Source organism: Ctenopharyngodon idella, chromosome 15, assembly GCF_019924925.1.
Source record: "Ctenopharyngodon idella isolate HZGC_01 chromosome 15, HZGC01, whole genome shotgun sequence".
Taxonomy (NCBI): domain Eukaryota; kingdom Metazoa; phylum Chordata; class Actinopteri; order Cypriniformes; family Xenocyprididae; genus Ctenopharyngodon; species Ctenopharyngodon idella.
The window spans coordinates 13,409,014-13,433,593 of record NC_067234.1 but is presented as its reverse complement, the minus strand read 5'-3'; the positions used below and the strand labels follow the sequence as shown (position 1 = coordinate 13,433,593).

Sequence of the window (24,580 nt, the reverse complement as noted above, 5' to 3'; positions counted from 1 at the left end):
GCACAAATGTTCTATAGTTACACCTAAGCATGTTTATATAAACAAAAATTATGTACAAGTATGTATTATGAGTTTTTCTACAAGCAACTTTCTTTGTTGTGGTGTTAAAACAGGACGTGTCCAGAAACAGAAATGTCCAGGTTATGTTTCACCCAGAAAACCATTTAAAAATAATAAGAAATTATTATACATAAAGAAAATGACGTTTATTTTAGGATAATTAAGCTTTTTTTTTTCAATGTGACATTATTTTCCTATCATTACTGTAATAAAGTAATGAAAAGTTTCATTTTTGTGAACTCAAAATAATAATAATTCAATAAATCATAAAAATATTAAATTATATAAAAGTAATAATACATATATTAATTATAAAATACACCAATAATAATAAATATTTACTTTACAAATGTATGACAATTTACAATTGAACTATTATAGCATTAATTTTTCGCATTACAGTAATGAGAATGGTCATTGTTACACATAACAGCAGACTTATAAGAATCGGGGGAGGGGTGGATGTGCTTAATTGTCAGTAAAATAATCATCAATAAAATAAAATAATAATCAATAATCATGTCATGATGCAAACGTTATATTTCACCTTAAAACTCCTTTGAGAACCATAATAAATTTTATTTTGCATATAGATATTTTTATAGTCATTACTGTAATGCAATAATTAGCAAGCAATTATGTCCAGACACTATTTCACTTTTTGTAAACTCATAATAATAATAATAATACATATATATAATATGTATATTTTATAATGTAATATTATATAGGCGTAGATGCTTAATTTTCATAAAGTATGTCCTATGCAAATCTTGATGGTTCTAAAAGTAGGCTTTTCATTATGGAAAATTTCTGATTTTTTACTTTTTTATTTTGGGATAAATAATAACCTGGACATTCTTGACAGTAGTTAGACTGATCATAGTAGTAGTAGAATGTGTGTGTGTGTGTGTGTGTGTGCACATGTTTGCATCTTTACTGTATAGCAGTGGAAGGGCATGAACTGTCTAACACAGCTTTCCAGATATAAATGATAATTCATGTTCAATAAATTGCCTGGAAATAGTTTTGACATTGTTGCCATAGCAGCATTCAGAAGCCCTGAAAGCAATTTGGTGTCTAACGCAAACCGCAGTCAATGGTATCGTCTATGCTGACATAAACTGTGTCACTACGGCCTGATGTAAACATCAACATTAAAACGAATGGGAAATGCTACAGAAGGGCGGTCTTTGAGGAAATAAATCTACAGACATTCTCAGATCAATAACATGGGCATTGACATATCAGTGAAGGTCAAGAAAAGGTCAATTTGATTGGTGCATTACCTCGGTAGAAGGATGAGAGAGAAAAACAGTCATATTACTCTACAGAGCTGTCTCTGGATGAAAAGATAAGACAAAACAGAGGAAAAAAGGTGAAAGGGGTGGAAAAGAAAGAGAGGCTGACAAAAACATTTAAAAATGACTCAAAGCACGCAAGGAAAAAATATTGCAGTATAAAGATTGGAGACAAGGATGAAAGGCTGATGTATTAGAGAAGGGCTGATGGGTGTGAACTGCTGGACAGGCAAAGACAGAAGTTTATTTACTGAGCTCTGATCAATACAGACAAACATAACAGTACTGCGCACACACACACACACACACACACACACCATACAGAGTGGCTTCAGGCATACCTGCTTCTCTTTGCGTCCATTGAGAATAGTTTATGTTTGAAACAGAGAGATAAAGTACAAAACCGTCAATACTGTATATAGATGCATGTATGTGTGTACAATATTTCACGTTCATTGTAGCCTGCAAATAAATCAATGCATCCTCTGTATGTACGTATGCAGGCAAACCAGTCACTGCTCACAACTCTTTCCATCAAATCCATTAGCTTTAGAAATCCAAGCTTTGCCCTACTAACCTCTATTCTCATGACCTTCAACCCTTCACATACACACGTTTGTTATTCTATCATGGACGAGATCTTACATGTAAATCCATTATTTAAGTTGTACTGAACAAATGATATTTTTATTTCCCCTAACCCTACACTTAAATCCTCACACAAACATTTCAGCATTTTAATTAAAGGGTTAGTTCACCCAAAAATTGAAATTTTGTCATTAATTACTCCGAGAGGTATATGACTCGTCCATAGACAGCAATATAATCAACACTTTCAAGGTCCAGAAAGGTACTAAAGACATTGTTAGGGGCCGTTCACATATCGCGTCTAAAAACGCGTGGAAAGCGCGGCCGCGCCACTTTCTCCTTATTTCCAAAGCGCTTGCGCTCCCGTGGCATCTATCGTTGCTATGTAACCATGAACCGCGCTCTCCACGACGATGAGGAAGTTTCAGCAAAGGATAAATTGATTTCTAGCCCTTGCATTAGTTTTACCACTAGATATGTTTATGGAGATGAGATATAAAAACCAACCTGTACAGCTATGATCAGCTGTTCAGCCGAGATTTCGATGTTTTGTTACGGAAAGGCTGAAGCTGATCGGTTGGTTCTTGTCATATGACCCGCGGTGCGCTTGCGGCATTCTGAAAAGTTTTCATGCGCCTGGAAAACGCACCGCATGCGCGTCAAGACCGCGTCGCTTCCATTATGGGCCTACATTTGAAATAACAAATTTGAGCGTGCAAAAGACGCGATATGTGAATGGCCCCTTAAAAAAGTCGATGTGACTACAGTAGTTCAACCATTATTTTATGAAGCGATGAGAATACTTTTTGTGTGCAAAAACAAAAATAACAACTTTATTTAACAATCTCTTCTCTTCCCTTTCACTATTCTTACGCAGCTGTTGCAGTAAGCACAGTGAAGGCTTCCATGTTTACGTCTGAATGCCGGCTCAGTTTTGGCAGAGGCTGATCATGTGAGCAGCACGACGCGTATGTGTGATGCTGACGCAGGAGCCGGCCAATAATGAATCAGCTTTCTAATGTAGAACCTGGAAGTGCTGGATGTAAACAACATATGAGAATGACACAGAAGAGAAGAAATTGTTGTTATTTTTGTTTTGTTTTTGTGCACAAAAAGTATTCTCATCGCTTCATAAAATTAAGTTTGAACCACTGCAGTCACATCGGCTGTTTTAACAATATCTTTAGTACCTTTCTGGACCTTGAAAGTGTTGATTATATTGCTGTCTATGGAGGAGTCATATACCTTAAACATCTTAATTTGTGTTCTGAAGATGAACGAAGGTCTTACGGGTGTGGAACGACATGAGGGTGAGTAATTAATGACAGAATTTTCATATTTGGGTGAACTAACCCTTTAAGACATTATTTATTATGTTTATTAAGCTATTTTCCTTGTAGGGGCCATTAGCTGCTCCCCACAACGTAAGTGATTTCAGGTTTTACTACCTTGTGAGGACATTCGCACAAACAAGCCCCAGACTAGTCAGCATATACTAGCCTGGATCAACATACTGTAGAAGTTGATGCTGGTCTTGTCAGCAGGAATAGTAGCACTACACTAGTGTGAACATCCATCAGTGAGGTGATCGAGTCACCATAATGAGCTAGTCTCCTACTGAAATAATGATGCCACATTATTTTCTGAGGATAAAAGAGGATGTGGATGCTTAAGAGAGGGGGGTTTGAATGACAACATACTTGTTTTTTAGTCTCTCTGAAACACAAAATAACACACTAGCGCATAACAGCACATCATTTTTAGCACATAAAATAGCACATAACACTCCTGTGATGACAAAGCTAAATTTTCATCAACATTACTCCAGTCTTCAGTGTCACATGATCCTTCAGAAATCATTCTAATACGATGATTTGATGCTCAAGAAACATTTGAACAATGTTGAAAACAGCTGTGCTGCTTTATATTGTTGTGGAGACCTTGATGCATTTTTTCAGGATTCTTTGATGAATAGACAGTTCAAAAGTACAGCATTTATTTTCAACCAAAATATTTAGTAATATTATAGAAGTATTGTCACTTTTGTTCAATTTAATTGATCCTTGCTGAATGAAACTATTAATTCCTTTAAAAAAAACGTTTGTGTGGTAGTGTATAAGTGATGGACAAAGAAAAAATGAGAAGGTACGAGACAATGTTTGCTGGCGATTTAATCTTTCAACTGAAGCCTCAATTGGTTTTCTGTCATTGGCATTGCAATGTTAATAGTTTCATCACATTAACTGGCATAAGAGAAAGTAAAATGAGAGACTGATAAACACATTTGGTAACATTATTTTAATGTAATGTGAAAAGAGAAAGGAAAGAAAAAAAGGTGTGACTATAAATGACTGGCACTCAAGACTGTGTGAAGTGTGACAACTGAGAGGGAGGGAAAAATTGCAGACTGTACAAGAAAGACAAGACAGATGACAACACACGGATGAAAGGATGGAAATAGAGAACGAGTGAGAGAGAGAGAGGATGTGGAGAGATGAGGGACGCTGGTGCAGTGAGGTTGGCAGACAGACTCTCAATCATTCTTTATGAACCACCACAGCACCACACCCTCCCCTCTGATTACACATTCACAATCTGTGTGTGTGTGTGTGTGAGTGAATGGTTACTTAAAGCCAACGTGAGTAAATCCTGTCTGCCCTTTAGTATGATTAGTTTTCCGCCGAGAGAGAGAGAATTTGAGAGACAGCAATTGAACTGACTGCCCCCTTCTCTTGCTCGCTCTCTCTTTCTCTCTCTCTCTCTCTCTCTCTCTCTCTTGCACTTTCTCATGAACAGACAGATTAAAGTAACTCAATTTTTATGGAATATTCGGTGCAGAAATCATCTTAAAATCCAGCCAAATTGCTCTGAATTGGATTATGCAGAAATGACTTTTAGGCAAGATAGATTCATGAAGTTATGAGGGAACAGATAAATGGATGAAGTGAATTTGCCTTTCCTCATGAAATGTAAATTCTTACATTTCAAACATGGAATATTTTGTCACATTTGTATTGCTTAAAGGGTTAGTTCACCCAAAAATGAAAATTCTGTCATTAGTTACTCACCCTCATGTCGTTCCACACCCGTAAGACCTTCGTTCATCTTCGGAACACAAATTAAGATATTTTTGATAAAATCCGATGGCTTAGTGAGGCCTCCATTGACAGCAAGAACACTCCCCTTTTCAATGCCCTGAAAGCTACTATTTAAAACAGTTCATGTGACTACAGTGGTTCAACCTTAATATTATAAAGCGACGAGAATACTTTTTGTTCACCAAAAAAAAAAAAAAAAAAATAGCAACTTTATTCAACAATATCTAGTTATGGGCGATTTCAAAACACTGCTTCATGAAGCTTTATGGATCTTTACAAATCACATGATTTCAGTGAACGAGGCTTTGTTATGTCATAAGTGTTTTGAAACTTCAATAGTTCAGTTTAATACAAGTTCAGTTCATGGTCATTTATTGACCACAACACATAGCCTACATTCTTAATTTCATTTGCATGATGGATCCTAAATATCACTCTGACTCCTAAATAACGCTCTGACCTGTACTATATTTATGTTTGTTTGTGTGCTGTATTTTTTGCAAGTTCACATTAATGAATTTAGTACATTAATGACTAGTGCAGAATACTAACATCTGTGCTGGTGTTCTGTCATTTTGAAGCAAAAACCGAAAACATTTTGCTCTATTCTGGAACGTTGGTCTGATGGATGCTGAAATCCATCCAGGTTTCAGGAAGTATATGGGGTCAAAAGTTCATAGATGGGCGGGGCCATGGCTGAGTGCAAATGTATTACTTTGTGAAATTGTCTTTCTCTCTTCAGGATTGGTGAGGATGTGGCCCGTGTGACAGAGGGAGGGGGATACGCAGGCAAACACTTTCGTATGGGCTTCATGACGATGCCGGCCCCTCAGGACCGAGTTCCTCCTCCCTGCGGCCTGGGCTTCACCGTACGCTCGCAGTCTCTGCACTCAGTGGGAGGGGGAGAGGAGGAGGGGAGTCCCACCTCACGAAAACAGCCCCCGCCCAAACCCAGACGAGATCCTAACACCAAACTCAGCACTTCCTCTGAGACTGTCAACACTGGGCTCAGCACGGGGAAGAGCGGGAAGGAAACAGAGAAAAGTGACGGTAAATATTTATGTATTTATGTAATATGTTAACACTAGTAGCTTGATTTTGCATTTGGAAATGTGTCCGAATGCAATTCATAATGCAGTGTAAGCATGTCTAAAACAAAACCCAAGATACATTTTGTTAGTGATGCGATCTCTCTCACTCTCTTTCACTCTCAGTTAAACATCATATAAGCACATCGTCCACATAAACATCACAGTAATATTGTGAAATATTACAATATAAAATGACAGTTTTCTATTTTAATATAGTTTAAAGTTTTATTTATTCCTGCGATGACAAAGATGTCATATGATCCTTCAGAAATCAATGTTGAAAATTGTTATGCTGCTTAAAGGGTTAGTTCACCCAAAAATGAAAATTCTGTCATTAATTACTTACCCTCATGTTGTTCCACACCCGTAAGACCTTCGTTCATCTTCAGAACACAAATTAAGATATTTTTGATAAAATCCGATGGCTCAGTGAGGCCTGCATTGGCAGCAAGATCATATGTCCAGAAAGCTACTAAAAACGTATTTAAAACAGTTCATGTGACTACAGTGGTTCAACCTTAATGTTATGAAGCGACGAGAATACTTTTTGTGCGCCAAAAAAACAAAATAACGATTTTATTCAACAATATCTAGTGATGGGTGATTTCAAAACACTGCTTCATGAAGCTTCGAAGCTTTATGAATCTTTTGTTTCGAATCAGTGGTTCGGAGCGTGTATCAAACTGCCAAAGTCACGCCCCCCAGTGGTGAACCATTGAAATTTCGAAACTCTTATGACGTAACGAAGCCTCGTTTACTGAAATCACGTGACTTTGGCAGTTTGATACACGCTCCGAACCACTGATTCCAAACAAAAGATTCAAAGCTTCATGAAGTCGGTTTTTTTTTTTTTTTTTTTTTTTTTTGGTGCACAAAAAGTATTCTCGTTGCTTCATAACAATAAGGTTGAACCACTGTAGTCACATGAACTGTTTTAAATATGTCTTTAGTAGCTTTCTGGGCATTGAAAGTGTTAATTGTCTTGCTGTCAATGCAGGCCTCGCTGAGCCATCGGATTTTATCAAAAATATCTTAATTTGTAATTCATCTTACGGGTGTGGAACGACATGAGGGTGAGTAATAAATGACAGAATTTTCATTTTTGGGTGAACTAACCCTTTAATATTTCTATAATATAAGCACATCGTCCATATAAACATCACAGTAAAATTGTGAAATATTACTGTGAATATTACAATTTAAAATGATTGTAGTAATGAAGTAGAATGAATGGGGAGGGAATGAATGAAGTAGAAATGTTACTACAATTGCCATGCATTTCTTCTATAAAAAACAAAAAACAAACACACACATGCATTCCAAGACTGAAAAAAGTGCCTCTTTATTCTTTCTCATCACTTCACTGTTATATGCAAATCCCCTCTGTTCTGCCATCTCTTTCATGCATGCCTTATTCTCATGGATCATTACACATGCAGTGCCTCCTTTGAGCTCCACACACACACACACACAACAAACCCTCTTCCTCTCTGCAGTCCACATCACACAGAAAAGGTAGACAGGAAAAGTGGTAGATATTTTATAAGCATGATCACTCACTATATGAACATATATGCATACAAACAGAAATGCACCGTACACCTACAGACAGTATAAGGACGAAACAAAGAAATCATTCGACTTGTTGACAGTAAAGGAAATCTTGCTTTTTGCTTTACGTCAGACTTTATAAAAAACAGGCACATTAGAAAAATAATTTTGTATTTTTTTAGTTTAATCATACAAGATAAAATGTATGTATTTGTGCCAGATTTTACAGGGCATTTTATAAAAGTGACAGTAAAGACTTTACAAAATTTTATTTTAAATGCTGATCTTTTGAAGCCTCTATTCATAAGAGTAGTGGCTGCTGAAAATTCAGCTTTGCCATCACAGGAATAAATTATATGGTAATACTTTACAATAAGGCTTCATTAGTTAACTACTTTAGGTAACATGATGAACAAAGAATGAACAATACTTCTACAGCATTTATTAATCTTAGTTAATGTTAAAGGCACAATATGTAAGATTTTTTGCCGTAAAATATCCAAAAACCACTAGGCCAGTGTTATATATTTTGTTTAGTTGAGTACTTACAATATCCCAAATGTTTCCAACTATTTGTAAATCGTGAGAAAATTGTGATTTTAACCAAGGATATGAGAACGTGTCCGGGAGTCGCCTGTCAATGGCGTCATATCCGCGTTACCCTCGGTTTCCGGTTTTATTTTGTAGAAACCATAGAAACACCAAAAACGCTTCAATATATTACGTTTTATTAGACAAGGGAACAACTGTTTGGTTACATTTATAGACAGAAAACGAATTATTGTTATATAGCTCAACACGTTTAGTCTTATTGTTTAAATCTAGTACCATGCTTTTACCGTGCATCAGAGAAAAACTTTTGTCAAGTAGCTAAGTAATTTTCTCCATTACACAATACATTTAAAATTAATTGCATGCCATTTATCAACACAAGCCACCCAGCATTTATTATTATGATTTTTTAACAACGATCTATCTTACTGCAGTGTGCAACAGTGTCTCACAGCAGCCACCAAGCAAACGCACAGAGTAACATTATAACATCATTTTCAACACACTCAAATGTATCTAATATGATAAACAGTGCGGTGTTACCTCATACTCATGACCGGAAAAGCGGAAGTGGCAACTGCAGCATAATAAAAGTTCCACTCCTCATTCAGCTCCCACATCACTCGACTCTGCACTGCTTCATACTACAATAATATTAATAATCTCATTCATGCCCAAGTCCCGTCCCTATTCTTTTCCACTGGCTGTGAGGTGAAGACGACAACTCCCATGATTTCAAACAAGCATCATCAAGCTACACCTTTGTTTTGAATAGGCGACCTCTAGCAGCGAAAATCTACATATTGCAGCTTTAATTTCAACATTTACTAATACATTATTAAAATCAAGAGTTGTATTAATTAACATTAGTTAATGCACTGTGAACTAACATGAACAAACAATGAACAACAGATTAATAAATACTTGTATTGCTCATTGTAAATGTTGGTTAATACATTAACTAATGTTAACAAATGAACCTTATTGTAAATTGTTACCAATTATATTTTAGAAAACAATTATTTAGAAAACAGATATTTTAAATTGTAATAATATTTTACAATACTGCTGTATATTGTATTTTGGTCATAAGAGACATAGTGCACTTCAATATATATATGGATCATTGACGAATAAGGTTTTTAAAAGTGTAAAAAAAACATAATGGAGATATAATTAATATAATATTAAGTTTATATATATAAAGTTTAGATATAATTAAGTTTTATTAAGTGTTAACAATGAGATTATGTGGTTTTTATAATCAATTAACACTGTTTTTGTCATTTTTTTACAAGATGGACAAAATTTGTCACCAAAAAAGTCATTGGGTTTAACCAACATTTCGGTTTTACCGAATGACACTTTTTGTTATACCGAATGACGATATTTTCAAACAATGCTAACAGGCTGATATCTAGCTAGCTAGCAAAAGGACAATTAAACATTTTATATTTAGTACAAGTTTTTAAAATATTACAACATTTTCCATGTTTTATAGCGGTTGTACCAAATGACCTGATGTTTCGGGACATGCGTACGAGCAAGTGAAAACATGAATTTTTCAAATAGTTAAAAGAGAGTTCGTTACTTTGACCAATGTGGTCCTTTGCAGGTGTCTGAATGATGTCACATCCTGTCACATGATATTGACCTCATGACTTGATCCAAAATGGTCCCCTTATATTGGTTACTCCAAATGAATCAATGAAATTAATTTTTCCGGACATTCTTTCTCATAACAAAGCGACTTCTGATATGATGTTATAAAATCATGCCAGAATAAAAAATACATACATTTATTACACATTAAGATATTTTAATCACAAATGAAGTGGCTGTATTGGCCTTTGGACGGTTAAACCGAATGACCTTTTGACACTTCAAAATCTTTAAAATACCTTTATATGTAGCAAAATATATATTTAAAATCTTTTGGATTCAATAAAAGAGATCTAGTTGTACTACCTTACATACTTTGGATGTATATCTTTGTTTTTTATTATTATTAAGGCCCATATATATATATATATATATATATATATATATATATATATATATAAAATTTCTGAATATGGGTATAAGTGCTCCCCTTGGTGTCTTTGACAGTTACGACAGAAAACAGCATTACCAAGGTGGACGTCGAGTGGACTGACTTGCTTTGAGAAGGACTTGATACACACTTAACTGTAGCGCTGCACACTTGTACACTGTAATGAGTCAGTCTTTACATAACAGAAAATGGCTCTTAACATCACTGCACCGATAAAAGGTCAGCTCATATTCACTTTCCCAGACACCTGTAAATACACTCAAGTATGTTTCTAAGAACAAGTGACATCAACTCTTTCTCCTCCTCTGACTGGTCACCCTGAGCCAGCAAAACACTCTCATTGGTTGCTCGGTGGCTGCAGTGTCATTATGAACAGGGGCAACCGTTGCCACGGGCAACATTCCGGGCCTAGGTTTTTTACCGGCGGCGACAGCTTCAGACAAAATCAACCAAAACAAAGATGATGCCTCTTATAAACAAGTTCACGGCTACAAGGACGACAAGCAGGAGACTTGAGTCGTGATGCGCATACACATCATGCACACAAAGATGTGATGTAATCTTCCACTGGTGGAACAAATCATGTATACATACACATTTTTCTATTGTAAGCTTATGCAGACAAAATTTTCACACATCCTGCAAAATAAATGTGCTGGTCTAGGCTGTTTTATATTATACAGTTGAACAAATCCCCCAACGGACTTTACTATTCCACACACACAGTCATTTCCACACACATTAGCCTTCCCTTAACCCTTAACTTGATCTTTACTGATCTCACTCAGAGAGCTGAGCTTTCAAAGTGCTTTTCTTTCAAATTCAAAGCAGAAGCACACATTACAACATACCTAACCCCACTCGAGCACTTGACCTCATTTTACAATGTTCGCAACCTCATTTAGAATACATTAACCCTTAAAACATCAACCAGCTCTTTGCAGTGAAATTTGAAACACAGCCAATCTCACTGTACTATCTACAGCACATCATCCTTTTCAGTATATATTTAACCTCAAACATATGCAGCCTCATTTTGAAGTATACTAATATAGTATAATCAGCATCATTAGTCCAGTCTTCAGTGTCACATGATCTGAAATCATGTTAATATGTTGATTTGCTTTACCACTTCAAACACATATAACCACTTATTTCCCCATACATCTGTACTCTTTTCTGCTTTCATATCGTGCCCAGAGCATATATTTAAAATCATACAGGATCATAAAGTCTTGATATTCGAGTAATGATGTATACAGAGAGACAGAGAGATTGTGTTTTTGAGTTTGACGCACTTAGCTTGAGGCTCTGTGGCATTTCCACCACACCAAGGGCCACGGATAATTCCTCCAGAGGAGCCTCAAAGAGCTCAACATCTCTCCTCCTTCTCTTCTCTCTCTCCCCTGAGCTCCCACACTACACTACACTTCCCCCATCCCTCATCCCCCCTTTACTCTCATGCCTTCATTTCCCACCCCACTTTGGCACCATTTCTTGTTTTGCTCATTACTATCCTGTCTTTTATCTCACTCGTTTACGCATTCCCTTTCTCATAGACCCGCCCTCTTTTCTTCTTCCTGTTTAATTTCCAAATTCATGCTATAGAAAATTCTCTCTCCATCTGTCTTCTCTCTTTTTTCTACACTTATGGCTAGTTTCCACCAAGCGGTATGGTACTGTACAGTAAAGTATGGTACGCAATTTTTGCCATTTCCATTGTCAGAAGTTCTGAATGGTACCCTAATTCCGAACCATACCGTACCACTTTTTTGGGAACCTTCCGTTGGGATACCTACTGTACTGAACTGTACCGTAACACTCAGGGGAAGCAAGCCATTACTGTGGTGGTACCATGGTATAATAAAGGTATTAGATGGTAAAACCATGGTACTTTGATAAATATCATAGTACTGATTGACTACCATGCTCATATGCTATGATATATACAAAGTACTTCAAAGTATTACCATGTTGAATGTCTAAAAAACATGGTATAACCATGGTACATGTACAAAAAAACATGGTAATACTATGTAATACGTCTGATTATATACCTCTTTGTATATACCCTCCATATGATTCCTCATACAAAAAAAAAAAAATACTATGGTTTTGCCATTATAGTATCAGATGGTAAAATCATTGTGCTTTGATAAATACCACAGTACTGAATGAATACTATATTTATATACAGTACATGGTATTTTTACATACAAGGTACTTCAATACAGTCAATACCATGGCATAAATATGTCCAAAAACACAGTTTTTAGTGATACCGTGGTACAATGATAGTATCAGATGGTAAAACCATGGTACTTTGATATATATATATATATATAGTACTGATTGACTACCATGCACATTTACCATGATATTATATACAAGGTACTTATACTAAGTATACTATACTTAAATGTTCCAAAAACATGGTAAAACAATGCTACATAGACAAAAACATGGTAATACCATCTACATAAATCTGATTATATCTCTTTTTTCCTCTATGTGATTCCTCTTACAAAAAATACTATGGTGGTACCATGGTACAGTGATGGTATCAGATGGTAAAACCATGGTACATTAATATCTACCATGGTACATGTCCAAAACCTTGGTATTATTTGATACAAAAGCTTGGAAGTGTAGTAGTGCCATATTTTTAAAAAATGTGGTACACATCTCTGATTGAGCACTCTGATTATATCCCTGTTTCTTCCTTTATTTGATCCCTGTGAGCGTGAGCATGTGCACGTTAGTGAGTGTTATCCTCTATGCTGACCTAGTGTCAAGGGAACATGTATGTCCTATATATAACACTGATAGAGAGAGAGAGCTAGTGACATACATGCAAAACCTTAATAAATCATAACCAATGTTCTTTAAACAGCATCGTATTAAACTTAATGACATGTGGCATCTGGTGTCCCTATAGGCGTATATCTGTGCTGTATATCTCATTGGCGAGGACTATTTCACCTCTAATTTAGAGAGAAATCAATATAAGTGCATTATCATACACACACAAACACAGATAAACATCTATATTAAATCAGCAGTGTAATACTAGATAAGAGATGGAGCATTTGCTACATCCTCTAATGGGAAACATCATGAGGCGGTTTCTGCTTCAAAGAGAGATAGAGAGAGATGGATGTGCTGTGAGGGGAAGGTACATCATGCACCTGCTGTCCTCTGGAACACAGTGCCCTATATTTTGCCGTGTCACAGACATCAAATTCACTTATAACACACGCGCGCAAACACACACACATACTGGTTCCCGTGTTTTATGGGGACTTTCGATAGACAATTATTTTTATGCTGTATAAACTGTATATTCTATCCCCTACCCCTAAACCTACCCATCACAGAAAACTTTCTGCAGTTTTACATTTTCAAAAAACTTGATTTAGGAGCTGTTTTCCTCATTGAGACATTTAGGAATACCAGGTACACACACTCACATTAACATGCTTTCCACAAGCACATGCCCACACACCAGACAGGATTCTGCTTCTGCAGCAGGGGGCATCGGCGCCAACCATAAAAAATGAGACCTAACCATTTGCTAAACAACAGCAGTACTATTTTCCCAAATCATTACTAACAAAAATCTCTGAAACGCCATATCTTTAACTTCACACACAATGGCAGTTGCTATTTATATCAGAAGTATATGGGAGGCTCTTGCAAGGTGTACAAGTTTGTGTGTAAAATTGCTGAGAGAATGCGAGCCACTCTGTCCTCTTTCTGTCACTTGTGTGAGGTACTGTAATCTTTCTCTAAATGATAAGTTAAATCATTTAGTCATTCTTGCTGACTTTTCATCTGTGTATCACAGAGTTCAACCACAAAGCTGATATAAACCCTTGTCATGTCCTTTATATAACAAAACGCCATCCACACACACACACACACACACACACACACACACACACACACACAGGGATCCAGAGTCTCTAGAGAATGACGTAATTATAGCTTCAGCCAGCTTTACGGGAGATTAAAAATTAGCATACATCCCATGCTGCCCCATTAACTATTACTTGTGCTTGCTGTTGGGAAGAGACACACTAATAGACACAAATACAAACACACACAATGCCCTGCCATTGCTGGAGGAAACGGGTCAGTCAAGTTGCCCTTCACTGAGCCCAGCCGGGGTGATGTGGGGAGAAATGACAGAAAGATGGAGCATGAGTGAGTAAACAAGAGGGGGAGGGCGGAAGAGAAATTGAAACAGTCGCTTTCCACTGAGATGATTAGTCAGGAATAAATTCATTCATGAAGTTAAAATGACCTAGTTTTCTCCACTCTAGTTTTTCTCACAGCCCGCCAGTGTAGGAAACTGCCTGTTTGATTATTCCATGAACTGCTCCCACCACATACAGAAAGCAAAGCCTAGCATCTCTACAAGCTAACATCGCCAGTTACTGACAGTAGCACACTCCAACTGCCCGATAGTGCCCTGCAAAGTGTACTTCACAGAGTATTCAGCAGAGGCCATTCTAGGATTTCAATATTAGGGGGGCTCAGGCCTCAATGAGGGTATGATTTAAAAAAAAAAAAAAAAAAAGAATTTAATATATTGTTTTTATACTAGGGTAGGCATGAACAATACAGTAAGTTTTATGCTAGCTATCAAGTCAATCCCTGAATACTGAATTAATTTCTGATCATTTTAAATAACCAGCTAATATTCATTAAGGATACAGACAAACTTTATATTACTGTAACTGTCCAGATTGGCAGTATGTGTGTAAAAAAGCACATGTAATGTTTTAAACACCATAACTATGTTTGTGCAGTAAAATTAACTTCTGTCACAAACACACTTAATTTTAACATGAAAGTAACATGAAATTACCAATATAACCAGTAGATGGCTGCAGAGGACCACTCATTTGCCATTTCCACTCCCTTTTATTGTTCTTTTCGTGTGTTTTGCTTTTGGATTTATTATAAAATGAATATTATAACAAATTTATTTTTTTATTTCAATTTTATTGCACTGAAGTATGAAGTATGGCAAGAAAAGTCTCATACCATTTAGATTTCATAAAAAAAAACAACAACATGTAAATTGCATTATATATATACACTATTAAAATATTATTAATAAATTTAAATATATAATATATTACATATTGTTATGTTACGATACAGCACTAGCCTCGAGTACCTTATTGCTTCTATAAAACGGTTACCACACAATACAAATATTAAAGTCAAAAAATATATCTATCAATGCAACTTTCATGAAGTAAAATCACTAAAAGCCTCTTTCCACCGGAAAAAACAGTCCCTGACCGTGAACAGCAACAGAAGTTACATTATTACGCCATTAGATGGCGGCAAAGACTGTCTTTATGAGTGTGTCAGTCAGTAGCGAAGACTTTTACATTGAAAAGACTGAATTGTTGTGAACACGGAACAAGACGCAACTGACAAATGCTTTGAGTAGCGCTGTCAGTCACGGGAAAACCCTTTAACTGTTAAAAGGACAAGATAATACATCGGACATTTAAACATATTTTTTATTATGAACATAGGACTGACCTGAAGGAAAATGCTAAATCTGAATGCAGGTAATAAACTCGCTCACTCTTCTACATAATACAGTAAGCTTTAATGAACAATATCAATTGAAAACAAACAGTTTACGTTGCTAAGAGTGGTTGCTAAGGGTGTTGTGTAGTGATACACAGAACCATTGGGTGAAGCGGTCATAGCCGTGTTTTATCGTGAATAAAACCAAAGACTATAGAATAACACAGGACATGTCACTCATATTGTTTTGAATGGGAGAAAGTGCAATGCGCAATATGGCAGAATAAGTCCCGCATTCTAAATAAGAGCCAATCGCCGACTGGTAAAGTCATCACGTCACAGCAGCGGCCGTTAGAAGCTCCGGTTCCTATAGAAACAGTCAAACGCGCGCCTCCGAAATGAGGCACAAGAGAGGCGCACGCGCATTAGCTTCTAGCCTGAATTATACCGTTTTTTTTTTTGTCATGATTAGAGCGTTTTAAAACAAAATTTATGAGACAGTTGTTGTCAGATTTCATTGGTGATTTCAAATATGAAATTTAATCGAAAGCTTGGCAAAAAAGCTTTGGAGAATTTGATGTTTCCCCATTCAAAGAGATAGGAGCTGCACTTGAATGCCCGAGAGGCGTTTCAAAGATGGCCACCGAGTGAAATGACTTGTCTTAAAGGGACTTTGATAAAACACAGCTATTGACCAATCAGAATAAAGGACAGGAACTATCCATTTTATAATACATAATATAAAATAAAATAATATGTAATATATACATACACACACATTACATATTATTTAATATAACTTTGTAATTTATGTAATTTATTATATATATATATATATATATATATATATATATATTAATATAATATATTAATTTTAAAAAATACAGTATATAATATATTTATTTACACAAGTATATTTTGTCATTATAGCCTAAAAAGTGAACTTCTGCAGATAATCCCTACTCTGTGTGCAGGAAGAAAACCGTTTGGGAGCCTGTGAATCAGAACACAGCTGCACACACACCGAGCACAGCCTGTTTCTTTCGTTTCTCAGCACTGGTAGCTCAACTGTGTATAATTAATCCTGTCTCAAGCAGAGTGTTAAACTCTATTCTCACTAAAAAGTCCTTGGAGAAGCCTATTAACTCACTTCATAACCACACACATTCAGGATTAGTGACTGTACTGAGAGGGCAGTGGTGGGACGTGATGCGAGCAGAACGAATAAAACGTGAAGCATCAAAGACGATCACATGCACAATAGAACAGTAATGGCCCTGTGCAGCCCCATACGGCTTTGTGGGTTAGCACTGACATTAAAACTAATACACGCTGACATGGCTAGCCTTTTGCTAAGCCATGACCACAATGACACTCGGTTGACACCTTACTATACTGCAGTACTTTACTTTTATGCTTCTGCTACTTTATATTAGTTGTACTGTTGAATTCCATTTCTAACTACATGAGATGATTATTAAGTATAGAGCTAAAAGAACCTGTTCTTCTACATGTATCTCAAAATGCATTTATGCAAGATGGCAAATAAATATTGATTATAAATATACTAATTTGGGGTCAGTATACAAGCAACATTATTTCTCTACCATCATTTTAGAATGTAAACACATTTTTTCCGTGAAATGTGAAGAATCCATGTTTCTAAACATTTCCGTTCTCTTGCCCACAGCATCTAAATCCCGCCCCTGCAGTGAGGAGTACCGTCGCATGCCTCCGCCCAAACCCAAACGCAATCCCAACACGCAGCTCAGCACATCCTTTGACGAGTCTTACATTCAAAACCACAGCAGCAAGGTTAAGTCTGCCTCTCTGCCACGACAACACAAAAAGAAGTCAGGCGTCTCAGAATCAAAGCCCCGCCCCTGCCACTGATGATGAGGCGGAGCCTGTTTATATAGAGATGGTGGGGAATATCTTACGAGACTTCAGTCGAATTTCCGGAGCTAATGCCGATGAAGAGGATGACCAAGGTGAAAGTGTGTATGAGGAGATGAAATATCCTGCCTATGACGATTTACCTTCATCCTTAGACCACGGCCAGTCACGATGGGAGCAGTGTCCCACTCCGTTGGTGCCGGAAGTAGAACTCACACGACCCACCACTCCACGTGGTTCACTCTGTGACATTCCCGCCCCGTTCCCGAATTTGCTTTCCCACCGCCCTCCTCTACTAGTATTCCCACCTGCACCAGCCCAGTGTTCCCCCAACTCTGACGAATCTCCTCTTACTCCATTGGATGTCACCAAACTGCCCATGTTGGAGAACGTCGGATTTGTTAAACCTGGTGCATCCCCAACTAGCGCTGATCCCGGACCACAGCTGGAGGCACAGCAGGCGTCTGGTAAACACCACCACCACCATCATCATCATCACCATCATCATCATAAGAAGTCAGCAGAGACTAAGGAGCAACAAACAATCACAGCATCAGGACGGTCCTCCGCTCCACCCCTGCCATCTGCTCTGTACAAAAGCGGTGGGTCGTCTGCGGCACACGGGTACCCACGGAGCCACTCCGCCTGCCCGTCCCCCGTCAGTATGGGTCGTGCATTAACACCACTCACCCTGAAGCGCCCCCCGCCGTATGATGCTCTTATGACCGGGACGATTCCGCGCAGCGCTTCTGGAGTTCCACATGGATCACGTGAAAGTGGCCGGCTCTCGAATTCCTCTAGTGTGCATGGGGGCTCCATGCAAAATGTCTCCACTGCTTCGGGTTCAAGCTCAGGGTCTGGAGGTCGAGGCTGTCGTACACCAACCAGTCCTTTGGATGAGCTCAGCAACTTGTTCTCTTCCGGACGCAACATGCTGAAGAAAGGTTCTGGAAGCCGCAAGAACAAAGAGTCAGCAGATGGTGAGTGAAAATGTTATAAATGCTCTAAATGTGTAACCAAATTAAAAAAAAGAGCTTGGGGTCAGTTTTTTTGAAAAAAGTCTTTTATGCTCATCAAGGCTGCATTTATTTGATCAAAAATACAGTAAAAACAGTAATATTCTGAATTATTATTAAGATTTAAAATAACTGTTATCAAATTTAATGTATTTTAAAATGTAATTTATTCCTGTGACGCAAAGCTGAATTTTCAGCATCATTACTCCAGTCTTCAGTGTCACATGATCCTTCAGAAATCATTCTAACATGCTGATTTGCTGCTCAAGAAACATTTCTTATTATCATCATTGTTAAAAACATTTGTGCTGCTTAATATTTTTTGTGGAAAACATGACCCAAAACTTTTTAAAAGCAGTGTAAATTATGCAACTTTTAGATGTCTTTCAATTGAAATTAAAAGATTGAAGCATGTTAGCAGCAGCAGTTTACCAGCTGGGTAATAAGAAGAAGATAATAATATATACACAATAGTGTTACTGAAAAGTACCATAGTGGTTACGGAGATTTTTTAATAGGTTGATATTAGATACAATATAATAGGATATTTAACTGTGCATTTCCCCCAACTTTTACATATTTCTTGAAATGATGATTACCACAAAAATTTCAACTTTTCCCTCTTTTTCTTTTAAAAATAAAGAATCTAGGTTACAGTGAGACACTTACAATGGAGGTAAATGAGCTGTTGATTGAGTTTAAAGGCACAACATATAAGATTTTTGGATTAAAATACCTAAAAACCACTAGAATAATGTTATATATTTGTTTACTTGTGTACTCACATTATCCCAAATGTTTCCAAGAATGTTTAAAAATATGCAAAAATAGCGTGCATTGCCTATCAATGACATCATATCCGCGTTACCCTCATTTTATTTTTGTAGAAACCAAGGAAACACCAAAGACGCTTTAATATATTATGGCCCGGTTTCACAGACAGGGCTTAGACTAAGCCAGGATTAAGCTATAGTTCAATTAGGGTATTTAAGTAGCTTTTATACATGTACTCTAGAAAAAAACATTACTGGTATGCATCTTGAGACAAAACAATAGCTTAAATATCTTAAAATATGTCAGTGCACGTTACTTTCAGTTAAAACAGCTCAAACATGCATTTTAGTCTGGGACTAGCTTAAGCCTTGTCTGTGAAACCGGGGGTATGTGTTTTATTATTAGACAGGTGAGCAACTGTTTGGATACATTCATCGACAGAAAACTAATCATGTTATATAGCTCAACACAGCAAGTCTTGTTTAAATCTTGTTTTCTTGATTTACAGTGAGTACCATGTTTTACCAAATATCGATCTAGCTTACTGCAGTGTGCAACAAGTGTCTCATAGTAGCCGTCGAGTGAATGTACAGCATTATAACAACTTTCAACATGTATCTAATAATATGATAAAACAGCGCTGCGTTACCCCACATACGCATGACCGAAAGAAGTGGAAGCGGTTGTCTGCGGCATAATAAAAGCTCCACTTCTCTCGAGCCATGTGTCGCGCTTGTCTCTCATTAGCAATCACTCCAACGACCTCATTCCACTCCAACGGCTTTCAGCCACACCCTGCTTCATACTACAGTAATGTTAATAAATCTTTAATACATTAGCTCATCCATGAATATGATTTCTGCCCGAGTCTCGTCCGACGTGAAGACAACATCTCCCACGATTCCGCAAAAATCAAGGTATCATCAAACTATGCCTTTGTTTTGAATAAGTGACCTCTAGTGGCGAAAAATTACATATTGTGCCTTTAACTTGTATTGAACACGGAATATGTAAGCAATAAGGTACGAGAGGCTGTGCTGTATCGTGAATAAGTCAAGGCTAAAGGGCGTTGTTTGGCACAATGCGAAGCGGAGTTATTCACGATACAGCACTAGCCTCGAGTACCTTATTACTTTTATAAAACGGTTACCACACAATACAAATATTAAATCCAAGAATATGTATCAGTGCAACTTTCATGAAGTAAAATCACTAAAAGCCTTCCTTCCGCAGGAAAAAACAGTCCCTGACCGTGAACAGCAACAGAAGTTACATTATTACGCCATTAGATGGCAGCAAAGACTGTCTGAGTGTGTCAGTCAGTAGCAAAGACTTTTACATTGAAAAGACTGAATTGTTGTGAACACTTAACAAGACGCCACTGACAAATGCTTTGACTAGCGCTGTCAGTCACGGGAAAACCCCTTAACTGTTAAAAGGACAAGATAATACATCGAACATTTAAACAGATTTTTTATTATGAACATAGGACTGACCTGAAGGAAAATGCTAAATCTGAATGCGGGTAATAAACTCACTCACTCGATCTCTTTCACACAATACTCTTCTACATAATACAGTAAGCTTCAATGAACAATATCAAATGAGAACAAACAGTTTACGTTGCTAAGAGTGGTTGCTAAGGGTGTTGTGTAGTGATATACAGAACCGTTGGGTGAAGCGGTCATACCCGTGTTTTATCGTGAATAAAACACAGCTATTGACCAATCAGAATCAAGGACAGGAACTAACCGTTTTATAATAATTAAATAATCGTCAGCTTATCGACATATAAGCAATCAAATAAGCAATCAAGAAAAAGTACTAAAGCCTTCAATTAATGAGATCCACACATTTTAAACTCTGCAAACACTGGAACTGTTAGGGTTAACTGAGAGATATCTGGAGGCGATTGGTAGCCATCTCAGTTACAACTTCAAAGTGAGGGATGTTGTCTCATAGAGCAAAGCCTGATTGGGCTTAAAGAGCCTGTGTAATCGTCTTGAGAGCTGCAGCTAAGGACTTTTTTCCAGTGTTATTTTTTCCCGTGTGTGGAGGAGAGATGGCTTTCATGTCCTATTTCCACGGTCCACTTCCATCACCCCAGGTGTGTCTGTTTGCAAGAGTGTGTGTGTTTGAGCCCGTTCAGAGATAAAAAATTGAGCGATCAACCTACGCACAGACTATTGAACATGCTTATAGTGCACAGGACAGAGAGAGCGAGAAAATGACCCAGATTCTTAAATACCAAACTGAGCCTCTTCAAATCAAGCTCACTGTTGATTGTGAAGGTCGCCGGATTGTTGCGTTGCAAGGGTTGTTGAATGGCTTTCTCACGAGCCTTTCAAATCGTGATTAAAATCATTCTGAAACACTTAACAGACTAATGAGTCAAGGCTTTCATGTTGATCCCTCAACACACATGCACACAAATACACTCACACATTTACAATTTCATATTCTTTACATACCGTCATAAAAAGTCAAACCCAACCTCACTTCAATATGACAAGTATACGCTGCACAGGTACACAAAACACACACAGAAGCCGGTCAGTCTGTCTATCACAGTCAATTTTACGCTACCCAGTCCAGCAGAGAGACACAAACACACACAGGCACCTCCTGTCAGTATGTCTTCCACGGATCTGTGACTTGGGCTTCGTGCCTGACAGAGTGTGGAGGTGTGTGAGATTAACAGGCTGCCGGCATTAGTATGTGCATGTGTGTTTGCCTGACACACAGAGAGAAAAGACAGAGAGATAGTGAAGAATCTGTCACAGTGATCCAGAACACACCAATATCTATTTACAGCTCAACATCACTCTGCTAAGATACACGGATGTGGCCATGTGTAACGGAAACTGATCATGATCTCACATTCAGATTTAGTCTTATAAGTGAGTCAAAAACCTTCCAGATGTTCTAGCTTCAAACTTTTAATATATATAAATCCCTTACCTTTTAACCCACCCTTAAACCTACCCATACCACCAAACCTGACCCTAACCTTACCCGTATCCCACCTCAATAGCAGCAATAGTGTAAAAAAAATAGTCATCCATTGATTGAAGAAACCTTCTTTCTTCATCTCTACAGATCTCATATAAAAAGCTGCCAAGTCAGTCTTAAACTTCACGTAATTGGCTGTAATTGGGTATTTTCAGAAATACCCATTTAGAGATAAAACAATCATAGACTGAGCTCTTCCTGTTCAGGCCAGTTATCCTGGTCCAAATCCTGTTAGGGATTTCTACTACAACTCAGCATGACACCATTCGGCGCCAGAAAGACATACAGAGTCTGAATCTGTGCCAGTGTCAAGTGGCACGCAATAGTGTTTGTGCATTAATCTGACTTAATTATCAGTCTAATTTAAATGTGATATGAGTTTGTTTTTATTATGCCCTACAGTGCCCATAAATAGCTCTAAATATGCCTTAACAGACAGAAGTCTACTGTTAAGCCATAATGTATGCAGCTGTATTTAAATTCAATAGTGTTTTCCCTGCAGCACTGAATAGCTTAATAGTTTCTAAAATGTAAGTGTCTGAGTAACTTCACATACTCTAACGTTACATTAGCATATACTAATAATGATCCCACGCATTTAATATATTTCCTCATCATTATAGCTCTGAGGTTGGCATACATTAGCATAATTTAAAAGGCACAGAAGTGCTTACATCGTGCCCTGCTGTGACATAGAGAGCTGATCTGAGTAACACGAATCATAATGGCAGATCAGGTTCTCAGTCAGGCTGAAAACAGTCAATATGATTGAGAAGAAATTCTGTTCAAGATCTTCCAAGATTGTGCCATTAAACAGCGACAAACTGGCTCCAGTGCAACTTACATACATAGTATTATAGTTTCCATTATGACAATTTAATTCTGGCAGTTTCAGAGCTCTTTTATGACATTGTTTTTTCTATTCCATTCTGCCTCTGTGGCATCATGGATTCTGTCACTTCCACAACTTCTTTATGACATCACTAGCCCTGTTTACACCTATTAAGGCCTGATTCAGGTGAGCCAATCACAAATGGTCAGTTGAGACATATTTCACTACACTAACGAATGTTTTCATCATAACAGTGCAAACGCGATTTAATTAAGAGATTCGTTGAATAAAACGGGAGTTTTGGTGCGAGTCACTGATAAACTCGCGCTGTTTGATTGACAGCTCCAGTGATTGTAAAGGGAGCGTTCTTTGATCGCTTTCTATAATTTAATAACCGTTTAAATAACAGACTTACTGACACATAGACAAAGAACATCTGACTGTACATGAATCATTACATATCAGATCAGGCATTAGAATTAACACAGTTACTTACATGTTGTCACATTACTGTCGAGTCCATATCGTAAAAGTCTGTTTGCAAAGCCTGCGCCGAAATGCGAATAATTTACCAAAGAATCCACAGCAAAATACCGAATACAAATAAATAAAGCTCAACTGAGACATTATCCACATTGTTAAAAATAAATAACCATATTCCTTGCACTCTCATCACTCACAAAGAGAAGACAAAAAGCTGTTTCTTAAATATCTGAAATTAATTTTTTTTTTTTTAAATATGTAACATTTTAGAAATCTTTTTAACATCAAATCAACATATCATAACATCATTTAACATTAAATCTATTTTAAAGTAACTGTTTCAGTCTCGTCTATGGAAGTCTGTTTTTTCTCACTGTAAAAAAAAAATAAATAAAATAAAATAAAATAAAAAGTAATTGCAACTTTATTTTTCCTGGTTGTAACTTTCTATCTTGTAAATGTTACTTTATTGTTTTGTAATATCGACTTTATATCTCACAATGGGACTTTATATCTTGCAATGGGACTTTTTATCTCACTTTTGCAACTTTATATCTCACAGTGTGACTTTATGTCTTCTGTTTCTCCCCTCCTCTGGGCCTGATTGCAGTAAATGCCTTAAAGGGATAGTTCACCCAAAAATGAAAATGTTGTCATCATTTACTCACCCTTAAGTGGTTCCAAATCTGTACAAGTTTTTTTCTTCTGTTGAACACA

At 37.1% G+C, this 24,580-nt stretch overlaps 1 protein-coding gene across 1 annotated transcript in view; it reads left to right on the top strand.

The window, feature by feature from the left end:
* The window catches only part of nyap2a (neuronal tyrosine-phosphorylated phosphoinositide-3-kinase adaptor 2a), a 42,951-nt gene that overhangs the window by 8,133 nt on the left and 10,238 nt on the right, over window positions 1-24,580 (top strand). The window contains 3 exon segments of the mRNA XM_051863833.1: window positions 5,790-6,097; window positions 17,541-17,701; window positions 17,703-18,726. Of these exon segments, the coding sequence (XP_051719793.1) occupies window positions 5,790-6,097; window positions 17,541-17,701; window positions 17,703-18,726 (1,493 nt within the window).